We start from the raw sequence: 19,782 nt of genomic DNA on the forward strand, positions 1-19,782 counted from the left end.
AGCTTAATATATCAATATCAAAACTTAACATACATTCTTCCATTACAAAAAAGAATTTTGTGCTTTCTTTACAATCATACAAATTTTTAAGTTTTGTCACTCCGTTATAGTTTTTGTTTCAACCACACTCCATCATCATCACGCCGTCTCTTTCAAACATAGTTACGTTGTCCACCTTAATATTGATTGTCGTTCAATTCAATATTGTTTGTTGTTGTCAATTATGACTTGTTTGACGTAGTTCAACTCGAATTTGCTTTTTGTTGTTTAATTAAGTATATTGTATGGTTTATCTTTTATATTCTATTTTATTTAATTAGGGTATTCTTAAGTTTTTTAACTTTATTTTAGTTATTATGTTCTATTATTTTAATTTTGTTTTGAATTAGTTTAACTTATTTCATTGTAATTTTTTAATTTGTTCAAATTGTTCTTAAATGAAGGTTGAAACGAAGTATACAACTATGTTTTATTATTATATGTACTAGGGGTAGCAAAATGGGTCCAGCCCGTTGGGCATGCCTGTTTTGCCTGCACTTTACTGCGGGGAGGGCCAAAAATTTAGGCTCTCACTCTCTAATGTGTCCGCCCACCCTGTTTTCTCCGTGGCATAATCATTTCCATAAATTTTTGTGTTTTTAGGCTTAAAAGGTGTAGCGCCCGCGGGCTTTCCCCGTCCCGCCCTCATTTTTATGCGGGGTGGCCCTAGATTTTAGGCCTGCATCCTCAACTATGTCCGCCCCCGCCCCGTCCCCATTTTTGCAGGCTTTTGCGGGGCGGGCATGCCCATTTACCACCCCTAATATGTACTATCAATATTGTTGTATTAAGTTTGTAATAGATTTTTAAAATATTTATTTTATTAAATTGTGAACATATGATTATTTATGACATATCTATGAATTTTAGTTTCATTATATTAATTTATTTAATAAACGGTTCAACCGTATGTTTAACCGGTTGAACCAATTGAACCTTAAACCAGAAGTTTCACCGTTTCGATATTCGGCCTGGATATAAAAACATTAGTTTTCTGGTCTGAAACAAACTTGAATGGCTTAAAAAGCCTATATAGAACACTCCAACTGCAATAAGTTATACTGAGGAGCTAATTCTCTTTCCAAAAAGGTATAATATGAGTCATTTTGATATCGGACGCCAAACTTGAGCAAATTTTATCTAACAGTTCCGACACGCGACTTCTTCTCCGATGCATGTAGGCAACCCTCCTACATCAGTCTCCTTCACTTCTGAAGAACTCGACCTTGAGTTTTCTTATTGATAAAGAGTTTCATATAGGTCCATATTGCTGTAAGTACCAATTGGAAACCTCTCATTACGCATAACGCTATTACATTTTCTCCCACATTAAAAACTTTAAATTCCAAGTCTTTATCTCGCATAAGAGGAAAATCAGTTGGTAGTTCATATGCGGCTAACTCCTTGAAATCTACTAGGATCTTTAGCACTTCTTCTGAAATCGTTGTTTCCTCTTATACATCATTCATCAACCATTTGATCACCATTGGACAGAAATATTCAATTTCTTTTACAACCTCATCAAGCTCCTTTTCACACTGCATCATCCCTAAGAAACTAGATTTTTTTCTCCTAGATTCTTATCAAAGTGCAAAGCAGGAGCCATAGCAATTTTATGTGTGCCCCATGTAAACATCACCACATTATCCTTTCCTCGATAAGTGATATCATTATCAAATTGCCAAGGCCTACCAAGTAAAATATGACAAACATCCATATCAAGATTTCCATCTTTTACATTATTGATTTGCAAATGTTTCACCTTTTCATCCATGTCACGATTTCCACCTTTGCTTACAGGTTTATCATAAGCTAGTAGTTTTGAATTTTCACTTAAAAGACATTGCTCCTCAGATTTCAAAGCAAATACAATTGTAAAAGGATATTCACGCACCTCAGTACAAGAATCAAATTGAGCAGAAATATCATTATCACGAAGTTGGTTTTTGCAAATGATTATGAGACTCACATTCCATAAACGACCTTGTGCATCTCCTTCATATATACCAAATTCATCATCACTATAATTTACTTCAATATTCATTGATGCTCCTTTGACAATTTAGGACCTCTCCTCTTTAATGAAAATTGTTTCTAACTTCTTTATTTTAGGAAGGTTATTCTCCGGTTTGCAAGGTGTAGAGCTTTTCTGCAAGTTGTGTACACTGGAAAATTATACCTGAGAAAAGAAATCAATGAAAGGAGATGGCTTCTATGGTCTTGATGATTTTATTGTCTGTGTTTGATGCATTGTTTGATTCATTCTCGATGATGGACATATAATAGAAATTGGGTTATCCGAAAGTTCTCCACCCCTAACATGTTCTCCTCTCATGTCTGTTCGTAGTTTCCAATTTTTGTTGGGGTTGCTCAGTTGATTTTCTAAATTCGCCATCTGTTCATTCAAAGTAGTTAAAGTAGCAGTAAAGTCGTTGTTATTCCCTCAAGATTTGCTTTGGCCCCAAGTTGATATGCTGTGGGTATCAAGCTACGAAAAAAAGAAGAAACTTTCTCTGATGCCAACTAACGCCGTTGGAAACTCGAAAGGAATAGCAAGCGCTACACCTAGAACAAAATACAAGGTTGCAATCGCAAAACCAGTCAAATAAGCTGGAATCCAACAAAAAAAACTTTGGAATCGTGGGCCAATTCTCTTATTGAAAAGGTATAATATGAGTCTTTCTGACATCAGACGTCAAACTTGCACAAATCCTGCCAAACTATTCCGACGCGCGGCTTCTTCTTCAATACGAGACCAACCCTCCCACATCAAGTTTACAGAAGCAATTAACCGCTATTTAAATGATTTTTGTAAGACGCAATTTTATGTATCAAATATTAAATTTATTTCAACAAATATAATTTTTTTTATGAAAATGTAAAATGATAAAATACGAAATTATATTTTCTTCTAAATGTATGTATATTGCTCAATATTTTTTTTTGAAAAAAACCAAATCAGCCAAAACAATCCAAATCACATTGGTTTGATTTGGTTTAGTTTTATTTTTAAAAACCAATCGAACTAAACTGAACTACACATTTTTCCTGTTGTGATTTGAATAATATTTTGCGTTAAAACCGCACCATGAAATTACCTTATGCATTTTCATTCTTTTCATTAAGCAGTAATAAAAAAATAAGTATGTAATAGAAAATATATTATATAAGCAAAAGGTATGAAAGGACGTGGTCGTGATAATACGCGTGAGATTCTTTGGTTATATATAGCATAGCTCAAATATTATTTGTTATTTTTAAAAATAGAATTCAAATTAAATATAAATTACATTTAATGAATTGCTATTTAATTTAAATTACTATATAATTTGAAAATAAAATAAAATTAATAGATTACTATTTAAAATTTCAATGATACAAAAAAACAATATACTGTATCGTAGAAAATATTTCCCAAATGGACAATAGCGTACCATTATAAGCCAATTTGGCAGTTTAGTAAATTAAAATTTTAAAAATGAAAATGGAAAAAAAAATGTTAACTTCACGTAAATAATTTTGATAATTGTGTTTAGTGAGTCAAATTAAAATTTTTAAACTATTTATATGACATAGCAGTATAAAATGAATTTATATTAAGAATGACTATATATATATATATAGAAGAAACTAGAAAGAAAGTCGTGCATACGCACGAATTTTAATTTGTTACATGCATTTGGATATATCATTTATTTTAAATAAAATATTAAAAAAGAAAAAATATTTAAATAAGTAATTGATTATTTCGTATATAAAAATATTTAGATCAATAATAGATTTTTTTTCATATATCATTTTTTAATCAAAAATATTTGATCATAAATACCATTTCTCGTATATAAAAATATTTAAATCAATAATAAAATTTTTTCCCGTATACAGACTTCATTTTTGTTTAGGTATCATTTACAAAAATATTTGGATCAACAGTAAATTTCTTATATAAAAATATTTAGATCAATAGTAGATTTTTTTCTCGTATACTATTTTGAATAAAAAATATTTGGATCATAAATACCATTTTTCGTAAATAATAGATTTTATATATGTATACAAATATTATCTTAGTTTAGGTATCATTTACAAAAATATTTGGATTAATATTAAATTTGCGTATATAAAAATATTTAGATTAATAGTAGATTTTTTCCCGTATATCATTTTTGGATCAAAAATATTTGATCATAAATACAGTTTCTCGTATATAGAAATATTTAGATCAATAATAGATTTTTTTTCCCTATACAGACTTCATTTTTGTTTAGGTATCATCTACAAAAAGATTTGAATCAGTAGTAAATTTTGTATATAAAAATATTTAGAGCAATAGTAGATTTTTTCCCGTATACTATTTTTGAATAAAAAATATTTGGATCATAAATACCATTTTTTTGGTAAATAATAGACTTTTTCTATATACAAATATTATTTTTGTTTAGTTATCACTTACAAAAATATTTGGATCAATATTAAATTTTCGTATGTAAAAATATATAGATAAATAATAGATTTTTTCCGTATACCATTTTTGGATAAAAAATATTTGATCATAAATACCATTTCTCATATATAAAAATATTTAGATCAATAATAATTTTTTTTCTCGTATACAAACTTCATTTTTATTTAGGTATCATTTACAAAAATATTTGGATAAATAATAAATTTTGTACATAAAAATATTTACATAGATAGTAAATTTTTTCTCGTATACCATTTTTGAATAAAAAATAATTGGATCATAAATACTATTTTTCGCAAATAATAGATTTTTCTGTATAAAAATATTATTTTTGTTTAGATATCATAAATACTATTTTTCGTAAACAATAGATTTTTTTCCGTATATAAATATTAATTTTGTTTAGATATCATTTACAAAAACATTTGAATCAATATTAAATTTTTGTATATAAAAATGTTTAGATGAATAATAGATTCTTTTTCCGTCTACCATTTTTGGATCAAAAATATTTGATCATAAATACCATTTTTCGTATATAAAAATATTTAGATCAATAATGAATTTGTTTCCTGTATACAAATTTTATTTTTGTTTAGGTATCAATTACAAAAATTATTTGGATCAATAATAAATTTTTTATATAAAAATATTTAGATCAATAGTAATTTTTTTTGTATACGATTTTTAAATAAAAAATATTTGGATCATAAGTACCATTTTTTGTAAATAATAGATTTTTTTTCGTATACAAATATTATTTACAAAAATATTTGGATCAATATTAAAATATATAGATTATTTTTTTGAATCAATAATAGATTTTTTGAATAAATTTTTTTCGTATATCATATTTTATTACAAAATATTTGGATCATAAATACTATTTTTCCTATATAAAAATATATAGATTAATAATAATTTTTTGGGAAGAAAGAAGTAAGAAAGTGATGAAAGACAAAGATAAAATATAATGTGGTGGAAAAAAAATCAAACGCTATTATGATTTCAAGAATTAAAAGGGATTGATTTGCCATGCATAATTTTTTTTGGCACTATCCATCAGTCACAAATCACTTTATAAAGGATTTGCTTAAAAGTGAAACATTTTCAATAATACAACCTGATTAATTGAGTAGTGCATATCCATAAAATCAGATACAGGAGAAAATCATTCCCCTCCTTAATGCACTTTATAGAAAAAAATAATCGAATTAAATGTTTATTAAAAAATAGTAAGAAATTGAAATGGATACAAAATATACCAAATTCACAAAAATCCATTAACCTGTCAATTCATTTGTCTTATATATATAATACAGAAACACTTTTCAGATTATCATTACAGACTGAGTGTGTGCTGATTCATCTTCTCTCTTTCGTTCCAAACTCTATCCATCATCCTTAATTTCTTCAAACACCAATCCCAGGATGTTGCAGCTTTCTATTCAACGCGGTAATTGTACAATTCATTACTCTCTAATCGTTTCTTTGATCGATCATTGCTTCGAATTATGATTCTGATTAAGAAAGTTTTGATTTTTTGTTTTGTTTTGTTATTTGTGGTTCAGCAAAGTTGAAGTTTCTCATGCCTGGGATCTCTGTTTTGGGAAATTCTCATTTTTCAACAGCGGCTCATTCATCTTCCAGTAACCGCAATGCTCCGGTAAGTTCAACAAGTTGGAAGGGTTTTCTATCTTTTAGATTACTAATAGTTATTAAGGTGTTAGTTAATAGTTATACTATTTGCTTTAGATCATGATTCTATTTTATGTTATCGAAACTTTCGGAGTGGAAATTGACAATTACATTATTCAATTATGCTACTTGAAAGTGCCTTTGTTGTTAGTGAGTTTTTGTTAATATTATTTTGATTGTTTTTTATCAGAGGGTTCCGAATCTTATTGGGGGAAAGTTTCTTGACTCAAAAGCATCAAATTTCATCGATGTTATAAACCCGGTAGGTGTTTTTCTTTCTTTCTTATACACTAAGTTTAGAGTTGTGTGTATTTGTGTTTAGTTTTGAGAAATGTAGACTTCTAATGTTTCTTTAATCCGATTATAGGCAACACAAGAAGTTGTTTCACAAATTCCGTTGACTACTGATGAAGAGTTTAAAGCTGCTGTATCTGCTGCAAAGAAGGCATTTCCAGCATGGCGTAACACTCCGGTAACGACTCGTCAACGTGTTATGTTGAAACTCCAGGAGCTCATACGCAGAGATATGGTGAGTATCGTTCATTATTCTAGAAGACATGGTGTGTTATTTTGCGAATATAGATACCCCCTTCTGTCATGCTTACTGTTAGGAATTATTTATTCCCTTTTGACTTTGTATTTATTATAGGATAAACTTGCTCTCAATGTGACAACTGAACAAGGAAAGACACTGAAGGATGCACAAGGAGATGTATTTCGTGGCTTAGGTTGGTCTTTATCATAAGTTGCTTGTTAATATTTTGTAGCGACATCATAATTATTGGCAATGCAATTATTGAGTACTTTTAATTTATATCATTTAGAGGTGGTTGAACATGCTTGTGGAATGGGAACTCTACAAATGGGAGAGTATGTTTCAAATGTATCACACGGGGTCGACACATACAGCGTTAGAGAACCAATTGGTGTTTGTGCTGGAATTTGTCCTTTCAACTTTCCTGCCATGATTCCCCTTTGGGTAAGATGTCTTCTATTGTTTGGCTATTGGATTGATACATTGGCTTTCAGTAATTTGGTTCACCTTTATTTCTTATTTGCTTTCATCTCATCCATATCATCATGTACGAAACGGAAAAAGTCTACTTTATATTTTATAGAATAATATAGAAACAGTTAGCAAGAAAAACTTTGTATTACTTCTCTCCATATGATGGTTAATTCTCACTGGAGTATGGTGTACATATATTGCATTGGACATCATAAAAATTTCTGAATTTCCGGTGTTTGCAGATGTTTCCTGTGGCTGTTACATGTGGCAATACCTTTGTTCTAAAACCATCAGAGAAAGACCCAGGTGATGTTCGCATTCTATCAATATCCTTGAATCATCTTCTCAATTTGGAGCATAGTTAATACTATAATGGAAAAACTGACTCTATCATGTTGGTCATTCGGAGCAAGCTTAAGGCATTTCAAATTGTACTGTAAACACCATGAGTTGGAAATTTAATTAAACAGTTGCCTCTAATATAATCTCTGTGTTACGGATTTTGAAAATTACATGCAGAACACTGAGCAAATTCCAAGAAATAGTATTATAGACACTCATTTTTTTTCATGACTTTGTTTCTTGTAGCCATTTCCAACTTCTAAATTTCACTGTTGTTGGGTGTTATATCTTTACTCCAAAACAGTTAGAGGATGAGACATGGTTGTAATTTGAATTTTGTTGTTTTTTCCAGGTGCTTCTATGATGCTTGCAGAATTGGCATTGGAGGCCGGTTTGCCTGAGGGTGTCTTAAATGTTGTTCATGGAACTCATGTATGCCATCATCCCTTTTTTAACAAAACTTTTGTTGCTCGAACGTTTCTTTTGATACACACTGATCAAATATGCTCATTTTGCATTTGATAAGCTCATCGTATTTCAAGTTAAATTTGAAAGTTGCATAAAGTATTGTGTACTTGCAATCATAAAATTGATTTCATTCATAAAACAGTTGTTCCATGACCGACGACTTATTACTTTATGATATGCATAGAATGAATTATTTGTGCTTTATTTTTCTTATGGATTGATCTTCTTAATTATACAATTGGTGACAGGATGTTGTGAATGCCATTTGTGATGATGACGATATTAAAGCCATATCATTTGTTGGTTCTAATGTTGTAAGTGTTCTAATCATTGTTTCATTTTTCACTTCATTGATTTTATTGTCTCCTCCTTTTGTGACCAGTTTTCAGAAAATTGAGTGATTTTTTCGCTCGGTTGTGCATAGATAGAAAGATAAATAAAAGAGGGAAAGCGATTCAAATGCTAAGAATTTGCAAACTATAATCCCCTTTTAAATTCTTTTTTCTGCAAACACCTATATGACATTCTTATTTGTATTAAAGGCCGGAATGCACATATATTCAAGGGCAGCAGCTAAAGGAAAACGTGTTCAGGTAGGTGCAATTTGTTTCTCCTCCTCTTTGTGTAATATTGGTTAATGTTCATGTAATAATAAGAAGTATGGTTTGCAGTCTAATATGGGGGCCAAAAATCATGCAATTGTCATGCCAGATGCAAATGTCGATGCCACTGTAAATGCTCTAGTTGCTGCTGGTTTTGGAGCTGCTGGACAGAGGTGCATGGCTCTCAGCACAGTTGTTTTTGTGGGAGGCGCCAAACAATGGTATCATACTCCATTCAATTTTTACTCATTTGTGTTTGCATTTTTTTTTAATGTGGAGAGTTTTTGCATTTACTGTATAATCACAAATGATGAATATTTTATCGTAATTCCACTTTCATAAAGAAAACTAAAAAGATTGCCTTGAAAAAGTGTTCGGTATTTAAAAATTGGACTACCTTTGTGTAGAAAAAACAGCGTTCAGTGTTTAAAAATTGGACAACCTTGTATAGGTTCATTGACTTCAACTTTATTATCTTTTGACCTTGGAAATTTGATTTTGATTATGAACTTGATTTATTTAAATAAATGCATCCTCCTCATTATTTATGCAGGGAAACAAAAATCATAGAGCGTGCGAAAGCTCTTAAAGTAAATGCTGGAACTGAACCTGATGCAGATCTTGGTCCGGTTATTAGCAAACAAGTTAGTTTATGATTCCTCATTTACTTTTTTCCACCGTGCATTTTGACTAAAATTTGAACATCAAATCTCCAATGTGTCACTCAAGAGCTACTGTTGTGGCTATTCAATTCAATATCATCTCCACACCAACTCTTGTGTATATTTTAGCTATTTGTTTCCAAAAATTCTAACTGGCTTCACAGGCAAAGGAGCGGGTGCACTCATTAGTTCAATCTGGAGTCGAGAGTGGTGCCAAACTGCTGCTTGATGGAAGAAATATAGTGGTAACTTTTATACCCTTACTGCTATTTTCAACTATCTTATTATATTCTTTTCAAAGAAAAAAGAAAAACATCATAAGAGATAACTAAGCATTTTAATGTGTATAATTTGATTCGCTAGCTAAAAAAGCTCCACTTGTCAACTGAAATATACCAGCAAGATAAATTGAAACTTTGAATGCATATATATCTTTTTAATAAACTCATAAAGTTGAATCTTGATAAACTGTCTTCTAATAGTTTGGTACGGTTCGGTTCGGTTCATAATATGTGCATGACAATAGGTCCCAGGATATGAATCTGGAAATTTTGTTGGCCCAACCATCTTATCAAATATCACTACCAACATGGAGTGCTACAAGGTATTTTCTTTCAATCTCCAATCTAATGGTTTCTACCAAAAGAATTCCTTCAGAATAGATAGTTGAGATTTAGATGTATATTAAACTTAACTATGTTTAACATGTCAAATGCAGGAGGAGATTTTTGGCCCAGTTCTTCTTTTTATGGAGGTGTGTCTCTTTATTTCTTCCTTAGAATTTTATTTTTTATACGGAAATACCAAAGATATAATTCATGGTAAAATATTTTCCTGATTACATTGTTTTTCTGTTTTGTTTTAACCTTCAGGCTGATAGCTTGGAAGATGCCATAAACATTATCAACAAAAACAAGTACTAACTCACCACGCCGCCATTGTCATTGCCTTTTGTTAAACTGCTATATATTTGTTTCTAATTACTCTAACCTTTCTAACAGGTATGGAAATGGTGCTTCTATATTTACTACTTCCGGTGTCGCTGCAAGGAAATTTCAGACCGAGATTGAGGCCGGGCAGGTAAAATATACTACTTGGAAACACGTCAACAAATAATAATGCTTGTAAATTTCAACCAATATATGCATTAGGAGGTGTTATTTGTTAACCAACCACATTGCATTTTAACATGAATCTTGGACCAGGTTGGAGTCAATGTTCCTATTCCAGTTCCTTTGCCATTTTTCTCGTTTACTGGTAACAAGGCCTCATTTGCTGGCGATCTCAATTTCTACGGTAGAGTGATTCATTCAAAAATCTGACTCTTGTGCAATTATTTATCACTTCCATTGTTTTAGAGTAACATTTTTCCTATTATATAGGCTATAGTGTTTGATTTGAACTTGATATTATGCTTTGTTGAATTGCAGGCAAGGCAGGGGTTAACTTTTTTACACAAATCAAAACAATAACTCAGCAGTGGAAGGATTCAGTAGGTGGTAGCAAGCTTAACATGGCAATGCCAACCTCTCAAAAATCTTGATTACCAGAGTCATGTGTATAATTTTCTTCTGTTTTGGAATCTTTGTCCTCTTCAATAAAATGCCAAGCTTTGTACTCTTGTCATTTATTTATTTTCTTTTCTTTCTTCTCATGCTTTTGATTCCCAAATTTTCTTTTCCATTAACATTATATCCATCCAGCATAAAGTGTCCTATAAATTGCTTCAGGTTTACCTTGAAAGCTGACCCAAAAGATAAATATACTTGAAAACTTGATGGTTGAAAACACATTTAAACTCTTTCTAATAGGATTCTTAGAATGGGTTCTTAACTTTCAAATTTGTTTTTAGCTTCCACAGAATGTGAAAAAAAGAAAGAAATGATTTGACAGGAGTAAATTTATTCTTGTGAGAATGAGTTCTCAATATGAGACAATAGTTCTTATAGAAGTTAACCAACAGAATAGAAAAACAACCATCAAAAGATAACATTTTCTAAACTCACTTTTCAAATATTACTATTATAAACCAGAACTCAACTTCTAGTCTTTTTCTCGAAAATAAAATAAAAAATTATGTCAGTTTTATGAAAATTAGTTTCACTAAAATCTCAAAATGAAAGTACTTCCATTTAAGAATCCTCTGCAACAATGTCAAGGAGGCTTCATACCCAAATTCCCTTTTTTAGCTTAATTTCATGCAATGCCAATGCCCCTAAGGTTATTTAAACTATCAACTTTGCTTTGCATGTTAGCCAAATGCTTCTTCCCATTTAAGTGAGAGACAACATTGTTCTCACAATGAAGGATAGCATTACAGACTCTACACATTAATTTGGAATTATGTATGCCAACAGGCTCAGACATGCTCTTTTGCAGTTTTTCCACCTTATTATCCAACACTACCTTCAGCACTTTGTTAACAATACCATCTCCATTCTTGACCTTGGAATTTAACATATTGTTAACACTCTTCTGTTTCACATCCTCTTCTTTGTTAACAATACCATCTCCATTCTTGACCTTGGAACTTAAAATATTGTTAACATTCTTCTGTTTCACCTCCTCTTTGGGCTGATAGATTTTCAGCTTCTGCAGAGCAGTTTGCCTCTTTGCTTTCAAAGCTGCTTCATAACTAGCCATGTGTTTCTTCCCTTTAAGGTGGGAAAACAAGGTTGCCTCACTCGATGTTGTTACCAAACATAAAGCACAAGTCCACTCTTTCTGCACTTCCTTCAGAGTAGAAGAACTCTGAGGAATCTCTCCACCAGCTCTGGCACTCTCTGCTGTTCCTTTGGTTTCTACTACGGCTGATGATGATGCTTTTTGACTTGCCACAGGATTAGCATAGGTTCTCTAGCAACAACAACAACGGCCACAAAAATCATGAGCATGTCGATGCAATTTATAGAAAATAAAAATATACTTGTAAGCCTAAATATTTCACAATTGGCTTCTTAGCATGCCTCGAGTCTAAAATTTATTTCCTTAGGAAGATTTCTTTTTGAGTGAATGAGACTAATTCTGCAGTGCACAATTTGGTTTTCTGCAACTGAATCATTAAGTTCCACCCACCATATATCACTTGATCCAATTGTGGAACTTATATTGATCTAACTATAGAAACAAACTTGTGCATGGTACAACACCTAATTTACTTATGCACAATGGAACTAGCCTATGAATGAATCCTTACTTGCTTGGTTGCAGGAATTTCTTTTTTCCCTTTGATGTCTTTGTGTTCTGTTTGGAGTCTTTGATCGCCATTTGTCTGCACAAGAAACTCCTTCATTAAGTATCAAGCACCATGTGACTGAGACATGTAGATTAACTCATACAAGAACTAGTAACAAGAATTATATTAATTTCAAAACACTTAAATATCAAAATATGACCTTTACCATTTGTTTATTATCCGTAGCTAAGATTTCATTTTTCACTTCTGCGTCCTTTTGCTTCTGAAGAGTAGGTTGCTTCTTTGCTATTAAAGCTTCAGTTGCAGCCCTGTGTCTCCTTCCACTGAGGTGGGAATTCAAGGTTATCTCACTCGATGTTGTTACCAAACATAAAGTACAAGTCCACTCTTTCTGCATTTCCTTCTGTGTAGAAGAACTCTGAGGAACCTCTCCACCAGCTCTGTCATTCTCCGCAGTTCCTTTTGTTATCCCTGTGGCTGGTGAGGCACAACTCCACACTTTCTGCATTTCCTTCTGTGTAGAAGAACTCTGAGGAACCTCTCCACCAGCTCTACCACTCTCCACAGTTCCTTTGGTTACTCCTGTGGCTGATGATGTACTTTGACTTGGCCCAACTTTAGGCATGACGGGAATATCCTGCAACATTCAAATATTAACATGAGATTAAATACTTCATGCAAGATGGCCCAAAATAATTGGAAGAATACACATTTTTTGAACATTTTCAACATAAATCTATGGTTATTACTCATGCATACAAGGGAGAAGATAATTCAATCTGAAGACCTATACTTCAGAGAAGGGTGATATCATTAGGTTTCTTACTCACTGGCAGAATATAGTATATATATATATATATATATATATATATATATATATATATATATATATATATATATATATATATATATATATGTTCTTTTTATTTCCTACGCATAGAAAACTTCAGAATTGCTGACCCATTTTTCGTTACTTATTTGTCACCATTTCTTTCCCATAAAGTTTCATCTTTCCTTGCTATAAAAGAAACTAAAGAATGCTGTAGTGAAAGATCACTATTCAAAACAAAACAGATACAAGCATATTGTAGAATTAATGAAATTTTTTAAAAAGTACGAGAAAAAACAAAAGATGATACAACTAGTTCACACAGTTCAAAGACTGTCATGTTAATGATATACAACCACTATAGCAGTCATTTAAAAGGAGTTTGTGACTATATATTAGTTGTAGATAAAAATGAAGAAACGCCTCAAATAAAAGTACAATTAGTCTAAAACGCTGTAACATCAACAAACCAACAAAAACCATGGTCACATCCACACATTTATATGCACTTGTAAGACTAAACCTTTCACAAATGACATCTTAGAAAGCCTCAAGTCTAAAAAAATAACTGTGCTTGGGATATTTCTGTTAGGAGTGAATATGAATGAAGTCCTACTTGCTTGGTAGCAGGAGTTTCTCTTTTCTCAATAGCCTCCAAATCTTTCATGTCTAGGTGCTCAGTTTGGAGGCTTTCTCCATTTGTCTGCACAAGGTCAAGCTCCCTCTATAAGTATTCTAAATGTCACAGTGAGAACGAGACAGGTAGAACTGACTTATACAAGAACACGTAACAAAACTAAAATAATGTTACAACTAACTTCACATCAAAACTTTACCTTTAACATTTCTTTATTATCAGTAGATATGATTTCATTTGTCACTTCTGCATCAAGCCTAGGTATTGGGATCTTCAATATGAAAAAAAAAAAAAAAAAGAAAAAAAAAGAAGAATTAGCTAAAATTTTCAATTCTATGCAGATATGGAGACATATCACATACACACACATGCTATTTACCTTGCTAGCAATAAGTTTCTCTAAGGCTTCAGTTCCATTCTCTTTCACATATCTCTCTGCATGCATTAAAAACTCATCTTTCTCAACAAAACACTTCCTCCAATAGTTACTAAACCTCCACGCAACTATTTGTAATTTCATGGGGCGAATAACGTTATTATAAACATAAGAAGCCCGTCCAAAGTCCGGTATGGTGAGCAAAAAGACGATCATTAGCTTAATGTACAGCCAGACCCTCAACCTGATATGAAACATGGGAATGAAGTAGTTTGAAACTCCATGAACTTGTTTACAAAAAACAAAAGGGAATCAATTATTTGCAACATTTATTTACATTGATTAAAGAATTTACCATGGTAGAAGGTTGATAAAAGCATACTCAAAGAGGTAAATAAATGAAAGAAGTATCCAATATGAGATCAAATTCTTAGTTTCTGCATAAGAATCAGTTTCCATTGCCTGTATGGAAGCACACCTATCCAAAAACCATAATCACAAAAAAATCAAAAAAATGTGAAACAGTAAACTAAAAGGTAGAAACTTTTTGGGTACAAGAAAAACCTAGAATAATAACTTACAGAGGATACACCAAAGCAAGAAGAGGCCTAGAAAATATAAGGAAAAAACAAATGTAATATTGATTAGCATAAATTGGAGCTAATAATGTAAAAATTCATGAGAAAAATGAGAAAGAAAAAGGAGGAATAATTTGCATACCATGCGAAATGATGAAGGAATTTGAAAGCCAGTTTAAGAAACCATGAAAAAGCCATATGTAACATCATATCCGTGACTCAAAATCAAAATGAATTCAAGCTCTGAATGAGTAGAGAAAGCAGATTGGAAGAAAAATAAAGGAAGGAGTAAAAGGAAAACCGAAAAAGCAGAGTAGTTTAGTTGGCAGGTGAAACATGGAGAAAGTGTGCAGACGAAGCAACTAGGAACCAAGTCCCGACAACACTAGTCTATGTCACACTTAAGTAAACTCAAACGTCTTGTTTTTTTCTTCTTTATGTTGGATTATTATTATTGGATTAAAAAAGAATATATAATCGATTAGTAAAGTTTGTTATTTTTAGCGCGTTTGTATTAGTAAAAAAATGTTACTACTAAACTAAAAACTAGTAACAAACCCGTGCGTTTGCACGGGTTCTGTTATGGGACGCGCATTTATTTTAAATGTATATTTTTTTAATAGAAAATGTCTGGTATCCTTAAGAAGTAATAATTGAATGTATAGAAAAAAATCTGGTACCCGTAAAAAAATAATAATTGAATGTATAGAAAAATGACTGGTACCCGTGAAAAATAATAATTAAATGTTTAGAAAAAGATCTAGTACCCGTAAAAATATTTAGATCATTCAGACTATGGTAATATGTCCAAAAATAAATACTAAAAAATTTAGTAATATAAATAATTATAAAAACAACAAAATTTATTCCTTATTTGGATTGATACATTAATTTTAAATATATTTAGTTTAGGATATTACAATTTTATATTCTTATTATTTATTACAAATCTAAAATATTTTTTATTTATTAATTATGTACAATTGTATATCATTTTTCTCATATGATCGATTTGTTAAGTTAAGACTCTTTGTTAAAAAAATTTGTATTAACTATTTTAATTTTAAAAAAATTATCAAATTCAACCGTCATATATAAATATTTAACATTTTTACTTTCATATATTTACAATCATATCTAGAACAAAAACTTTTAACATTATAAAGATTATTCTATTTATTAAAAAAATATCAAAAATTGTATTAATTTAGATTTAGAAATACTATCAATTTGAAATAACTATTATTGAATGATGAATGATGTGTTTCTCACTATTATAAATAAATACTATAAAATAAAATATATATAAAAAAAATATTTGTATATAAAATAAGAAATAGAGAACATAATATTATTGATTATTAATTAGTGTTTAATTTTATAATAATGATCATTAAGTATCATTTGATTTTGTAATGGATTTAAATATGTAAAATTGCTTTCATTAAATGCATAAAAATTTATGTTGTGCACCTATACAATGATATTGATAAGGAATATAGATACAAAATAATTATCAGAATATATTATACTCCTATTTGTTGTCAACATTATGACAATAATATTATTTCTCTTTACGTGTATTGATTTATCAATGTGACATAAAAATATTTAAATTAAATAGTATGATTTTTCCCGCATATTTTTAATTTACAATTAAGTTTGTTTTCATTATTATTCAATTTTATCTTCATATAATTTGTATATTAAGAAAAAACAATAAAAGAATTATTTTTATTATAAAGAGAAAGTCTATTTTAATCATTTTAAATAATTATTAATTTATATTTAAAATAATATTTAATTTTTAAAAGTTAACTTAATTGTATTTATTACACCAATTGAATTTTATAACAGAAAAAATAATTTAATATTATTTTTAATTTAAGATGCAATATTTTTAATAACATAATAATATTGAGAGGTATTAGACTTTTATAACTATAATTCAAAATAAAATTAAAATGTTATAGTATTACTTTTTAATCAAAATATAGTATCGGGAAAAGGGAATATATAGTTTTTTGGGAGAGAATGAAAAGAAGATCTTAAAAATAAAGTATTGATGTGATTATACAAAAAGCAAACTGAGTGACTTGACATGTCATTATTACATACTATTACATATTCATCTTACACTTCTATTCAACAATTTAGTCATATTTTTTATTAGTCAATGTTATTATTATCTATTATTTCTAACTAACTGCAATTATGCAGCATTTTTCTTATAATATATAATATTTCTATTAACATAATTTTTATCTAACTAAACAACACTATATTTTTACTAATATAGATTTTGTAATTACATGTCACATTATCTCTAATAAGCTAATTGTACTTGTTTGTCTGTCCTTCAGACTCACAAACCAAATACACACTGCGCTGCTTAATAAAATATTACGTTAAAACACTTAATACAGTTTTGATAAGATAAAGTATTTTGTCTTGAAGAAAAATAAATTTATCATTGATGGTACCAATAACACTCTTGGATAGTGATGTGACAACGTAAGGACTGCACTTGACAGTATCATGTTGCCTTCATCTACACCTTTGGACAACTCATGGGGTTCTGCGTGAAACTCCCTTGTATTTTATTTTATTACTCTATCACTCTTCAACATTTTTCTCTAAGCAAAAGTTGAGAAATAAAATGAAGGCTTTATGAACTATCTTCGTGTTAATTATGCATTTTTTCTAATAATAATAGTCAAAATTTTGTTATTTTTTTATAATAATAGTAATAATAATAATAATAATAATAATAATCATAATTTTGCTATATGGTAATTATAGTTAATTTAATTAATTTTTTTTAAAGGCGAAAGCAAAGAAAAATTATATTAAATAGTAGGTTTAAGAAATGTGTGAAGAAAATATAAATACAATGAACCATCGTATACTTGTTTCAAAAACTTTAGAGAAATAAAATCAACCAACTACCCCTATTTACTCTACTTTAGTGGCAAACCTTATACCAAACCCCTAATGTTACGGCAGTAAAAATAAACAAAGGTTATATTTAATATTTTATAATATTTATTATCTTTGTAAAAAGTAATAGCAACTATAAACAAATTTATAGTTAAATATTGAAATTATAATTTTAATAATATTTTAACATTTTATCATGTTATAAAAAGTTATTTAAAATATTTACTATCAACTTTTGTAAGAAAAACATATATTAAAATTGGTTATAAAATATTTCGAGTTTCAATAATTTTATAAACATTAAGTCAATATAAAATGAAACATTTAGTATAAAATAAAATATAATCATCAACATATTTAATAAAAAACATGAGGCATATATAATTAATAAAATATATATGATAGAGTATAAAGAGAAAACTTAATTGAATGTGTAAAAAAATTGATATAAGATACACTTATGAGATTACATTGTATAGATCAAATCATAGCATACCTAGAATGAAAAGAGAAAAGAAAGTGTAAAGAAAAAGAAAACACCATTTGGTTTCATCATTGTCACTATTTTGTGTCAATCTCAATTCAAAGATACTCTAGGTTGGAAAGAGAAAAGAAAGTGTAAAGAAAAAAAAAACATCATTGTTTGATTCCATCATTGTCACTATTTTGTCTCAATCTCAATTCAAAGATACTCTAATTTTACATTCAAATTTAATTTGTGAGTTGAAGATCTTGTAGTGTACTTGTAGCTTACCTTGACATAGTACAAAAATAGTGTCATGATTACAAGGATAATAATTTTTGAAACGATAAATTATCATCATATTAAATTCAATTAAATTATTTTTAATATTCAAGGATTAATAGTCAATAAAGATAATATATTTCATCATTATTTAGTCATACATTGAATTTAAGTATTCCATTATTATTTAGATGAAAAATAAATTAAAAATAGTAGTTTATGAACGAATTTATCACATAATTATAACATTTATTGTGCATTTCTTAACCGTTTCACAATCCTTTTATTCTTATTCTTAAAAATATTACAACATTTACTTCAAATTTGTGCCTAAAAATATAATAGAGAAACATTCCTATATCTATTAATTTTCTTTTTAAAATAGAAAAAAATAAATTAATCTCATTTGAATTAATCAACGTAAAAGAACAACAACAGAATCCAAATATTCCAATTATAAGCCAAAAGCCATTTAAATTTATACATTATTTTAAGTATATTTATTTTTATTTTCTTTAATTTCACCTTATTGTAATAATAACCGTAATATAAAATAATATTAATACTATACTATAAGTCTAAAATTTAATATCAATTATTATATTTTATTAATTTTTTTAGTACATGAAATAGAATAAGTTTTAAAGATAGTTGTTTTAAGAAAGTAGAATAATTATAATTTTTTAAAAATAGGTTGAAAAAAATAATATTATAAAACATTAAAATAAAATAAAACAAATATGTATATTGATATGAATTACTACTATAGTTGAATTGGATAATATACTAAACAAATCAATTAGTTAATTCATGCGTTATAGTAAATTTATATATAGGTGAATTCGTTGAAATCATATTAGAGGTACTAACTAAATATTCTTAATTATCAAAATTTGAATTTTATTATAGTTTATATTTCAATACTCATTACATTTTATTTATTGTCACTTACTCACTTCATTAATAATAAACATGGTAATAATGGTAATAATAATAATAATGATAATAATATAATAGGTTAAAGTTATTGAATAGTTTTTTTTTTTTGCAAGAATATGTAGAAATAGAAAAAAAGGAAGAGGTTTTATTTTCAATATTTGATTCTTTAATTTATTCTATTACAGTACTTATTAACGAAAATCTAAAATACTTATAAAGTTGAATTTATTTATTTTTATTAAAAAACAAATGTAATT

The 19,782-nt window shown here is 28.9% G+C and overlaps 2 protein-coding genes across 4 annotated transcripts; one reads left to right on the top strand and one right to left on the bottom strand.

Annotated features, from left to right (window-relative positions):
• Positions 1 to 5,802: 5,802 nt before the first annotated feature.
• Positions 5,803 to 10,911, top strand: LOC131635323 (methylmalonate-semialdehyde dehydrogenase [acylating], mitochondrial-like). Its single transcript, XM_058905945.1, has 19 exons — positions 5,803 to 5,960; positions 6,076 to 6,170; positions 6,393 to 6,464; positions 6,570 to 6,731; positions 6,852 to 6,930; positions 7,027 to 7,181; positions 7,454 to 7,517; positions 7,906 to 7,985; positions 8,270 to 8,335; positions 8,564 to 8,614; positions 8,693 to 8,844; positions 9,177 to 9,267; positions 9,450 to 9,530; positions 9,812 to 9,889; positions 10,004 to 10,039; positions 10,158 to 10,201; positions 10,287 to 10,365; positions 10,491 to 10,581; positions 10,716 to 10,911. Exons 1-19 carry the CDS (start codon positions 5,936 to 5,938, stop codon positions 10,826 to 10,828), a joined length of 1,614 nt encoding a protein of 537 aa, XP_058761928.1. The 5' UTR covers positions 5,803 to 5,935; the 3' UTR covers positions 10,829 to 10,911.
• A 457-nt stretch (positions 10,912 to 11,368) lies between these two features.
• LOC131635305 (uncharacterized) lies at positions 11,369 to 15,273 on the bottom strand. Of its 3 annotated transcripts, none has more exons than XM_058905920.1 (9): positions 15,044 to 15,272; positions 14,905 to 14,931; positions 14,679 to 14,801; positions 14,327 to 14,567; positions 14,147 to 14,218; positions 13,927 to 14,013; positions 12,681 to 13,118; positions 12,482 to 12,556; positions 11,369 to 12,141 (listed from the first exon to the last, which is right to left on the bottom strand). In XM_058905920.1, the coding sequence occupies exons 1-9, from the start codon at positions 15,109 to 15,111 to the stop codon at positions 11,482 to 11,484; spliced, it is 1,791 nt and encodes a 596-aa protein (XP_058761903.1). In that variant the 5' UTR covers positions 15,112 to 15,272; the 3' UTR covers positions 11,369 to 11,481. The 3 variants fall into 3 exon arrangements, with proteins under 3 accessions (XP_058761903.1, XP_058761910.1, XP_058761918.1); XM_058905927.1 differs by having other exon boundaries at positions 12,687 to 13,118; positions 15,044 to 15,271; XM_058905935.1 differs by lacking the exon at positions 13,927 to 14,013 and having other exon boundaries at positions 15,044 to 15,273.
• Positions 15,274 to 19,782: the final 4,509 nt, after the last annotated feature.

Source organism: Vicia villosa, linkage group LG1 (assembly GCF_029867415.1).
Source record: "Vicia villosa cultivar HV-30 ecotype Madison, WI linkage group LG1, Vvil1.0, whole genome shotgun sequence".
NCBI lineage: Eukaryota > Viridiplantae > Streptophyta > Magnoliopsida > Fabales > Fabaceae > Vicia > Vicia villosa.

What these genes read in the sequence shown, in the direction of transcription:
- LOC131635323 (XM_058905945.1), top strand. Translation starts at nt 5,936, where the DNA reads ATGTTGCAGCTTTCTATTCAACGCG. An exon ending in CATTTGTTGGTTCTAATGTT is followed by an intron (nt 8,336 to 8,563) that starts GTAAGTGTTCTA and finishes TTTGTATTAAAG; the next exon opens with GCCGGAATGCACATATATTC. An exon ending in AACATTATCAACAAAAACAA is followed by an intron (nt 10,202 to 10,286) that starts GTACTAACTCAC and finishes CCTTTCTAACAG; the next exon opens with GTATGGAAATGGTGCTTCTA.
- LOC131635305 (XM_058905920.1), bottom strand. Translation starts at nt 15,111, where the DNA reads ATGATGTTACATATGGCTTTTTCATGGTTTCTTAAACTGGCTTTCAAA. An exon ending in TTCCTTCATCATTTCGCATG is followed by an intron (nt 14,932 to 15,043) that starts GTATGCAAATTA and finishes TATATTTTCTAG; the next exon opens with GCCTCTTCTTGCTTTGGTGT. An exon ending in CTTGCTTTGGTGTATCCTCT is followed by an intron (nt 14,802 to 14,904) that starts GTAAGTTATTAT and finishes GTTTTTGGATAG; the next exon opens with GTGTGCTTCCATACAGGCAA.